Source organism: Chinchilla lanigera, unplaced genomic scaffold (genome assembly GCF_000276665.1).
Source record: "Chinchilla lanigera isolate Chin_1 unplaced genomic scaffold, ChiLan1.0 scaffold00015, whole genome shotgun sequence".
In the NCBI taxonomy this organism is placed as follows: domain Eukaryota; kingdom Metazoa; phylum Chordata; class Mammalia; order Rodentia; family Chinchillidae; genus Chinchilla; species Chinchilla lanigera.
Window position 1 is genome coordinate 13,861,582 of NW_004955416.1, and position 10,873 is coordinate 13,872,454.

The following is a 10,873-nucleotide window of genomic DNA, read 5'->3' on the forward strand; positions in this document are numbered from 1 at the left end:
CACCATTTGTAACAGTTGATATATTGTGTCAACTTGAAGCTTAACTAACCTTTTAGAAGCTTAAGTGACTGGGGGCGGGGGCAGGGTCCTCATTTTGTAAACATCCTGAGCCTGTGCAAAAGGAAGGCTCAGAGATGGTGTGGGCAGGTTGCCTGCATATAATATAAGGGAGGAAAAGAGGCTTGCTCCCTCCTCATTTTGCTCTTGTTTTCCTGTCTTCTGCCACCATGAATTGTTGCCCCTTTAATATGCCACCCTGCCTTAGAGCCAGCTGGTTATGGACTGAAACCTCCACAAACTGTGAGCTAAATAAACCTTTCCTCCTTTAATTTTGGGCATCAGGTATTTGGACTCAGCAATGAGAGAAAAGTAACTAAGACACCATTTGACCGAATAACCCCACTTTTAGCGAAAAAAATATCTATATCTCTATCTATCTATCTATCTATCTATCTATCTATCTACCTCCAAGAGAGATGAAAACATATACCCACAAAAAGCTTTCATATAAAGTTTCAGCACATTACAATAGACCAAAGATGGAAACAACCCAAATGAAATGGGAAACCACCCAAAGCAACTAATCAATAGGTAACCAAAATATGGTGCTGTATAGGCATAAAAATTTTCTAGCCCCCCAAAAGAATGAAGTACTGATATATGCTAAATTCATAAGCCTTGAAAACACTATGTTAAATGAAAGATGCCCGTCACAAAGACCCTATATTATGTGATCCTATTTATATGAAGTACACAAACAAATCAATAGAGACAGAAAATAGATTCATGGTTGCTTGCAGCTGGGGGAATAGGGGAATATGGGCAGTGAGCGCTAAAGGGGTTCTTTTTGAGGTAATGAAAATGTTCTAATATTGACTATGATGATCACTGCCCACTGAAGTATAGACATTGTCATTGTATAGCAGGTGTCCGTAAGAAATGTGTCCTTCATGCAATATGCTAATAAAGTCCAGAAGGCAACTGAAACATCCGGTTGATCATGTTCCCTGCAGTTGGATATCATCAAACCTCAGTCAGCTGGCTGCCACATAGACTAAGGCTCAAATCCTAGTTCACTAACTTAATGGTGTGATCTTGCCCAAGAAGTTCTCTGTGAGCCACAGTTTGCTCACCTGCAAAAGGAGTATAATAGCAGTACCTACCATACAGGATGTATGTGAGGTTAACTATTATATATCTGCATAGAAAGAGCATACAGTAAGCACTCAATTCATAGTAACTACTATGACTATCATTGTAGTTACTACTACTGCTATTATTTCTTTCCAGACATTACATTAAAATAGTGGGCATCAGGGCCGGGCGTGGTGGTGTATGCCTGTAACCCCAGCACTCAGGAGGCTGAGGCAGGAGTTCAAGGCCAGCCTGGACTATGGAATGAGACCCTGTCTCAAATAGATAAATAAATGGCATCATATTTCATATATAATAAAAATCTCTTTATTTTTAACATCCTATATAGTCTTCTCAATTTCTCATATGGTCTCTACAGATATTTTAAAGGCTGCCTTATACTCTATACAGTGTACTTATCCTAGTTGACTTAACTATTCTCCTAACCATTAAGCCTTTTCAAAAAATCATTTTGCTAATATAAAAGATGTTGTGGTGGAAACTTTGTAGAGAAATAATTTTTCCCTATGTTTGGGATTTTTCCTTCAGGTTACAAAAGAGCATTACTGGGTTAAGGAATAGCAATCTTTTTAAGGCTCTTACTGTTGCCAAATTTGCTTTCCAGAGTAGTGGAGCCAGCTTACATCCCACCCAGCAGTCTATCAGAGTGCTCACACAGCTGTGCCCTAAGCCAGCCTTGCGTGTCATCTTATTTTACTGTTACTTCATTTCACTTACCTTTTTGATGCTGAGGACTGAACTTGGGTCTTTGCACATGCTGAGCACACACTATGGTGCTGAGCTACACCCCCACCCTGGCTGTCATTTTTATTTTCTGAAGTATTTGCAAACTGGAAAGGCAAAATGGCATCTCATTTATTTGGTCTGTTATTCATAAGCATGAATAGTTTTCCAAATACTTTTGCACAACTAATATGAAAAAGTAGTTGTCTTATGAATTGTCTTTACATATTTATCTATTGAGGTCCTAACTTTTTAATGAAGTCATACACGTTTGGAAAATTAATTGCCTCTGACTCATCCCATTATATTGCCTTTTAAGTTTTGGGTTTTTGTTGTTGTTATTGTTTTAATGTATAGAAGTGTTTTGTTAGTTAAATTGATTGACATTTCTCTCCTATTTTTTTTCTGTTTAAATTTAGAAAGCCTAGAGAAAACACAACTTTTTTTACAGGTGGTTTAACACAAGACTACAACTGAGCTACTCAGAGAAATTTTTGAAATTTATGAATGAGAAGAGCCTGATCTCATGATCATCTACTGCAGTGACCTTCCAAAAGCTGATACTTTCCCTCTTTTTCCATTCTAGATCCCCAGGTAGTCACTATTAAGCATCCAGGGAGGGTCTTTCTTATATGCTGGTGCTTCCCAGGACTGCTGGAATTACCACGGAGGAGAAAGCTGGGAAGAGCCCAGGCAGGACAGGTCCACAGCTCCCAAGGACCTCCACTTTTATCACATGGATCTGCACAGCTCTGAAGACAGACTGCAGATCTTCCCAGAGGAAAACAATAGACTGAGGAGAGAAACAGTCCAAGCTGAAATGAGCCACGAGCCAATGGAGGCAGGGGAAGGCCAAGCTCAAAGAGACCTCCAAGAAGAAGTGGATGAACTTGTCCATTTATATGGGCTAGAGGATGACCACGAGTTAGGGGATGAGTTTGTTGATGAAGACAGGATGGGGGTGCCGATGTACCCTCCTTATGGAATGAAGAGGAGGGAGCCAACCAGGGAGCAGCGAGACTGGAGACTTGGGGGAGAGGCTGGGGCTGAGGACCAGGGCTACACAGGGTGGGGCACGGCAGCCCAGAGCCAGGCCTTGCGGGAAGCCTACAGGTACACACACGGCTGCGCCAGTGAAGAGTACGAGTGCTACGTCATCCCAGAAGAGGAAGACGAGGAAGAAGCTGCCGACCTCTTCTGTGTCACTTGCAGAACTCCCGTCAGAGCTGTTGAGAAGGATTTTGATGAGCACAAGGAGCATGAAGTGACCCCACTCAATAAAGCCCTAGAGAGCGCCAAGGTAACACAGGCTGTCTGGGGCCTTTGTCCGGGGCAGTCACATTGTGGTTTCAAGGGGACAGTGGGGAAGCAATCTCAATGCTGCCTCCAGAGGAGACAGAGAAGGGGAGCACTGACGCTTTCTCTGTGCTGCTCTGTTGGACAGGATGAAATTCACAAAAACATGTACAAGTTGGAGCAGCAGATAATCGAGATGGAAAATTTTGCAAGTCACTTGGAGGAGGTTTTCATCACTGTGGAGGTAAGAACACGCTGGGCAACCTTGTTAGACACAGATGGCTTCCCTCAGCGGCCAGGGGCACGGCCAGCTTTGGTGTGTGTTAGAGAATCCATTTCCTTCCCACATGAGCTGTCGCCGCTGCTCTGTCTCCTCACCCTTTCTCCTGCCCCACAGCACTCAGGCACGCCTGCAGCGTGCGCTGTGTTAGTGTGCTCTGGGTTAGGAGGCTGTGTTTTTTCCCTGCACACCCCAGCCGCACACTGAGGGATGTGCTGGAATACTCATTTTATACATGTTTGGTGCATGAATAAATAAGGGGGAAACTGCAAGTAGAGTCTTTGTCCTTCTCTTTCTTGGACTCCTTTTCCTCTTCATCCCCTAAACCCAAACCAACACTTGTGTGTGGCTCAAATCTTCTTTATTCTAACAAGGATCACTTCACAGTGGCATCACCCTGGTGGAGAAGAGTGAACATTTATGTTCAGTAATAAAATGAATGAACAGGGCCTGGGGATTTAGCTCAGCGGCACAGAGCCTGCCTGGCAAGCGCAAGGTCGTGAGTTTGAGTCCCAGTACCAGAAGGGAAAAAATAAATAAATAAATAAATAAACAGCCTCCCTTGGATTTTGGTTTGTTTATATATTTTAGTTCATTTTTTGTTGCACACAAATGTGCATCAATCCCTTGGGTATTACCTGATGCGCCAGCTAGGTAACCAGACACAGTGGGTTCCCCATGTTGTTTTCTTGTTCTCTCAGGCTAATTGAGGGCCTTTGGAGTATCTATCATGTTTTGTTTTTGTTTTTGTTTTTGTTTTTGTTTCCGGTACCGGGAATCAAACTCACGACCTTGCGCTTGCCAGGCAGGCGCTGTGCCACTGAGCTAAATCCCCAGCCCCGGAGTATCTATCATGTTAATGACATAAAATCAGATGTGGGATTAGTCATTCCGGTTGTTGGGACAATGTACCTAGCACTCACAATTAAGTAATAGGAGGAAAGATTTATTTTTAGCTCATGGTTTTAGAGGATTCAGGGCATGGTAGGCCAGCTCCAAGGTGGAAAAAGAATGATGGAAGGGCCTGGAGGAGGAAAGGTGCTCACCTTGTCACAACCAGGAAGCAGAGAAGGAGCCAGGGACAAGAAGACACCCCTTTGGGTCATGTCCCCAGTGACCACTTCCAAGCAGACCCCACCCCCTACAGCACAGTCAGCCATGAGCTCATCCATGGTTGACTCCACTGCTGAGTACCCCGCCCATGATCCAACCACCTTCCACACACGACGGGCTTTCGGGAGACATTTTAGATCTAAGCCATAACAAATAACAGTGTTTAGTTTTCTGCAACAACATTCTGCCAGTTATTGCTACTCAGACACAGACATACATAAGCTGTGCATGGGCCACAAAAATCGGTGTCATTGTCTTCATCTAGTTACCACTTTACAGACTCGCTGAGAGATCAGTAAGACTTTAGAATTCCAAGGTTGGAGGGGGCTTCCTCTCCCCGAGCCCTTCCCCCTCCTCATCCTGCCCTGGGGATGAGTGTGGGCCAGGCCTGCTGAGCTAGAGTCCACTGCTCTGTCACTCTGCCTGCTGGTAACTGCACAGAGACGGGCCAGCCACTCTCCCAGGCCGCCTCCATGAAGCTCTGTGAGATGCCCATCCTGGCTTTGCCAAGTGCTCTTTCACTCAGCTGTCCCTTATTCCTCCTAAGAGTAAGCTTCCCCAGAGTATAGCTGGGGTGGCTGGATCTAGATTGTGTGCTGCTGGGATTTATTCATGGTTCTATGCTAGGGTTAAGGCTTCCTTACCCTGGATGGGAGTGCTACCTGCCCTAAGGGTGGGTAGCCTGGATAAGATATAAGGAACAGAAAGAGGTCACAGCTTGTTCCTTGCTGCTTGCTGCCTGGTGCTTCCCACAGACTGTCTCTCCTCTGTGGTGCCCCTATGCCTGCCACCCTGCCTTGGAGCCAGCAAACTATGGACTGAAACCTCTACAAACTGTGAGCCAAATAAACCTTTCCTCCTTTAACTTTTGGTATCAGACATTTTGTCTCAGCAATGGGGAAAGTAAGACAAACCATGAGCTAAAATAAACATTTTCTCAGGTTAAGTTGATACTTCTTGGGTATTTTGCTACAGCAATGGAAAACCAAGAAAACCAGCTTACTTTTTCCTCCCTCCTTTTCTTTCTTTCTTCCTTCCTTTCTCTCTTTATTTCTTTCTTTCTTACTAGATATTGGATCCTAGCCTTTGCACTACACCCTCAGCTCTTTTTTATTTTTTATTTTGAGACAGGGTCTTGCTGAGTCACTAAGTTGCTCAGGCTGGGCTCCAACCTGTGGTCCTCCTGCCTCAGCCTCCCAGAGTGCTGGGATTTGGGGGTGCACCATTCTGCCTGGCCCAGCTTACTCTTAGATCAAAGTACCTTCAACCTCAGTAAGGACTCTGAAAGCAGCCTTTAATGGTATGCATTGGAGAGTCATCTATTGCTGTTCCTTCTCACCATTCTGAGCAATTCTTATGTACATGGTAGGTACTTAGTTATGACTCTGAATAGCAGGTAAGAGCCTCTTCTTTGGAACTCTCATTATCATCTGATTAAAATGACTCAGTCAAAACCTTCAGAGTCTCCTGGGCTTCAGTATATAATAATGAAGAGCAGGAATCACCATCCTCTGCTTAATATCCCTCATGTCATTATCCTGAACTAAACACTACAGTACCAAACAAAGCACCCACCTGCTTGCTCCTTGCTCTTCTTGTCTATTAGGCAGTGCCATCTGGCTCTAACATGCATTGGCTCCAACACTCATCTTCCCCTCGGTGGTGTGACCCTAGCTGATGCAATTCAATGTTTCTGTGATCCAGGTATCATAAGTGGAGCATTGTAAGGAGGGCAAACATCTCCACCTTAAGATGGAAGGTTCCCATAACAATCTGATTCATCATTGAAGAGCTCCTTGGCTGGTTGTCATGGTGATGGAAGGTAGCTAAAACTGGGAGAGGACTGAAAAATGCTGCCAGGAAATATAGCTGTGCTTTTTGCATTTCTGACGGTCTAGGATGGAGACTCCTCTGTCTGAGCTCCCCCAGCATCCATCCCAGCATCCTGGCAGAGATAGGACAATGCAGAGGGACTAAAACGCCTCTAGGGAGGTACATGTTCATGCCCCGGGTGAGTTAGTCACACATCACGTGCGTTGAAATGATGACTGAGGCTACCTGTCTTGCAGGAGAATTTTGGAAAACAAGAACAAAACTTTGAGTCACATTACAATGAGATCTTGGAAACGCTCGCCCAAAAGTATGAAGAAAAAATACAAGCTCTAGGAGAGAAGAAGAAAGAGAAGCTGGAGGCCTTGTATGGACAGCTGGTCAGTTGTGGGGAAAACCTTGATACCTGCAAAGAACTGATGGAAACCATAGAGGAGATGTGTCATGAGGAGAAGGTTGACTTCTTAAAGGTCAGTAGTGAAATGTAAAGGACAAAAATGAAATCATAAGCCAAACTGACAGCTATGGTTAGGGAAGGTCGGGTTGTCCTCTCTGCCCCTGGGCTGTTGAAATTGAGCTTTATGGTCGGCATCTACCTGAGGCCTCTGGACATTCACAGCAGGGAGGCTGTGGCCCTGTCATGCTACACAGCTTTGTCATGAGTGGCCAGGCTGCTACACAGCTGACCCTTTCCTACCAACCCTGCTGAAGCAGCACCTCTGTCCTGGCAACTCAGGGATCCTAGAGATGAGCACAGACAGTTTCCTGAGAGTTTTCTGGCTACTTCAGGTGGCCTCTTAGAGCTCTGAGGAGAAAGTTGTCCAAGCTAAACCAAGGCAACACAATTTCTCAGTCACAGGGGCAGAAAGTCTAAGTCTTACTGCATAAACTTATGTATCCCATGTACCCCAAAATTCCATTCCTTAATTTCTTCAAGTCAAATTAAATCTGACCTAAGCCCCATGTAGCTGGGCTGTGGGAATTTCAATCTCAGTCAGAGCTGGGACCCTCTTCCTCCACAAGGTTCCACAGGACTGTGGGGCAAATGTGTCCAGGATGTGCAGAGGAGCCTCCAGCTCCAGAAGCTTCCTGGCTACCGTGTATGACCCCTACACAGTCTGGGCCCACAGCGGCTCCTCAAAGCCCAAGTGCACCTCCTTCCTGCCATGCTTGGGCAAGAGACCATGACTAAAGCAGAAAGCAATCCACAGGTACCATGAGAGCCACCCACACTTACGCTTCTTGCGTCAGGGGTCCCACGGTGGCAGTGTATCTCAGAGACACAACTCAGGATGAGGGGGTGACACCTTGAAGGTATTCTCAACATTGTTTATGGTGGTAAAAATTTGAAACAACCAAAATGCCCAACGTAGAGGAACAGTGAAGTAAATGGTGGGGTTTCCATTCCATGAACTGTTTGCAGTCCTTCAAATCAGTGGTCCAGAGAGCGTCTGTGACATGGCAAGCTTACCCTCTAAACAGGAAAAGCCATGGTGCAAAGAAAATGCACAGACACAGGATGGTTTTGTGAGGTGAATGCAGCTGACTGTTCCCTTTTCCTACTTTACATTGTATGTTTGCGTGCAAGATTTACTTCCAGAGACAATGTTTTCTCCTTTTCTCTTCCTTCGTAGGACGCGGTGGCCATGACTGACAGGTAAACCTTCTGTTCTCACGCATGTTTCCTTCTTTGTTCCTTCCACTTCTGGACTCAGTTCTGGGGGCTTCTGTGCTTGCAGTTTCAGCCTCCTCTATGTAAAAGAGCACTGGCTTCCAAGTGGTGGAGTGGAGTCTTGAGGAACCTGTAGAATTGAATCTCAGAGTCTCAGGGCCAAAAGTGAGCCCAGCCAGCAAACTGGCCAGGTCTGCACAAGCCCCTCTTTGCACCAGGAGAAACTAGGATCTGGAAAGCACCCCAGGGCCCCCCAACTGTTCTAGGACCTTGGAGAAGCAAAAGCATGCACAGTTTAGAGTCAGACAGACAGGAGTTCTCACCCTGCTACCCTGTACCCTGGGCAGGTCCAACTTATCTAAGGACCCGCATTTCCTGTTTACACACACGGTCAATTTTGTGAGAAGCCAGTAAGTCACTGTCTATAAAGCAACATGAATGTTGAAACTTTTTTTTTTTTTTTTTTTTTTTTTGAGACAGGGTCACACTATGCAGTTCAGGCTGGCCTTTCATTCACCTTGTATCCCAGGCTGGTCTTGAACTCGCAGCGATCCTCCTGCCTCAGCCTCCTGAGTGCTGGGATTACAGGCGTGCACCACCAGCCCAGCTGAAACTTAATACTCAGGGTTTTGGCCAGAGTTGACCTGGTTGCAGATCCTGGCTTTGCCATTTAAAATCCTTCTGATTGCCAGAAGACCCAGAGCCCCGAGATCAGCACCTTGAGGGCACTCGATGTCCCTTTCTGAGCCCTCGGTACATCTCAGGGCCTGGACGCTGTGGGTGAGGCTGTTTCCAGGGTAGCTGCCGAGGGACCCTCTGTGGGCAGGGAGTAGATGTCCACCTGGCCGCCCTCTGACACAACCCTTCCCTTCTCCTCCCCTCAAAGGCACAAACCAATGCCACCCACCCCCGCTGGTGACTTCCCAGGTAGGCGAAGGCAGCCAGCAGCATGTTAGGACGGGGAAAGTCAACAGAGGGCTCTTCAGTCACTACCAGTGACACTGCACCCAGTGACACCCTGAACAGCACACCCCTCCATTCTTGCCGCTGTGTCTTTGTATACACACAGGCTCGGGAAATTCCTGAAAACAAAAACAGACGTGGAAATCTCTGCACAGCCTGACTTTGAAGACCAGACCTTGGACTTCTCTGATGTGGAACAGCTGATGGGTTCCATGAACACCATTCCGGGTGCGTTCCCACCTGTGGGTGACCTTCACAGCAAGCTCACCTCTCCAGGAGCCCGTGTGTGTGTGTGTGTGTGTGTGTGTGTGTGTGTGGGTGGGTGTGTACACTGAACACCAGATCTATCCTCGTAGCATATCTCACTGTGTGGCGCGGTACATCTCCAGAACTTACTCATCTTGTAGAACCAAATCCTTATACTCACTGAGCAACCATTCCTCATGGATTTCTCCCCTGACCCCAGCCCCTGCCAGTCACCATTCTGTTCTCTGCTCCTGAGTTCGACCACTTTTGGTATCTCGTGTAAGTGGAGTAATGGAGCACGTGTCCTTTGGTGACTGGTTCATTTTCTTTAGCACAATGTCTTGTGTTTATCCTGGTTGTCACAAACTGGAGGACTTCCTTCCTTTTCAAGGCTAATATTGTCCTATGTGTGTGTACCACATTGTCTTCATCTATCTGCTCATGGACATTTAGTTTGTTTCCATATCTTGGCTATTGTGAATAATTCTGCAGTGAACATGGAGTGCACATATCTCTTGCAGCTCCCGATTTCACATTCTTTTGGGTGTACACCTAGAATGGGACTGCTGGATCATATGGCAGTTCTACTTTTAATTTTTTGTGGGACCAACATCATCCTGTTTTCCATAGTGGCTATGCTAATTTACATGCTCACTGGCACTGTATAAGGGTTCCAGTTCTCTGCATCCTTGCCCACACTTGTTATCTTTTGCTCCCCACCCTCCACCCCTGGTTCAGTGGAGACTGAACCAGTACTTTGTTTTTTTATTGTTTACTACTGAGCTATAGGAGAGTCATATATTTTGGACACTAGTCTCTTATTTGGGGGGCAGTGTTTTGTTTTCTTTTTTTGTGCTAGAGATTGAGCTAAATCCCAACTTCCCCTTTTTATTTTTTTTCCAACCTCCCCTTTTTTTTTTTTTTTTTGGTTTTTCTCTGGTACCAGGAACCAAACTCACGACCTTGTGCTTGCTAGGCAGGCGCTTTTGCCGCTGAGCTAAATCCCCAGCCCCTCCAAACTCCCCTTTTTAAAAAATTTATTTTGAGATAAGCTCTAGCTAAGTTGCCCAGGCTGATCTCAAACTTGGGATTCTCCTGACTCAGCCTCCCAGAGTGCTGGGACTACAGGTAAGCTCCACCATGTTTGGCTGGATGTTAGTCTCTTACTCAATATAAGGTGTGCAACTGGTTTTCCCCAACTCCATACGTTGTCTCTTCACTCTGTCGATGCTTCTTTGTTGTGCCAAAGCTTTTTAGTTAAGTGCAATCCCATTTATCTATAGTGTTTGTTTTATTATCTGTGTTTTCCATGTCAAATCCAAGAAATCATTTCAAGACCAATGTCAAGAATCTTTTCTTCTGTGTTTTCCTCAAGGTTTTTACAGGTCTAGTCTTATGTTCAAATCTTTAGTCCATTTTGAGTGCCACTAAAAACATGGGTGTGCATATATCACTGTGGTATGGTGCTTTTAATTCTTTTGGGAAGATACCCAAAAGGTAAATATCTGGGTCAAACGGGACCTCTAGTCATAGTTTTTGAAGAATCTCCACACTAATTTCCACAGTGGTTGCACCAGTCTACACTCCCACCAACA

The 10,873-nt window shown here is 45.6% G+C and overlaps 1 protein-coding gene across 1 annotated transcript in view; it reads left to right on the forward strand.

The window, feature by feature from the left end:
- Window positions 1-2,468: 2,468 nt before the first annotated feature.
- The window catches only part of Fsd2 (fibronectin type III and SPRY domain containing 2), a 34,644-nt gene continuing 26,239 nt past the window's right edge, over window positions 2,469-10,873 (forward strand). Inside the window, exons 1-5 of the mRNA XM_013512489.1 lie at window positions 2,469-3,178; window positions 3,323-3,418; window positions 6,637-6,867; window positions 8,032-8,054; window positions 9,139-9,260. Coding sequence (XP_013367943.1) covers window positions 2,615-3,178; window positions 3,323-3,418; window positions 6,637-6,867; window positions 8,032-8,054; window positions 9,139-9,260 — 1,036 coding nt within the window. The 5' untranslated portion in view covers window positions 2,469-2,614. The remainder of the gene's footprint in view (window positions 3,179-3,322; window positions 3,419-6,636; window positions 6,868-8,031; window positions 8,055-9,138; window positions 9,261-10,873) is intronic.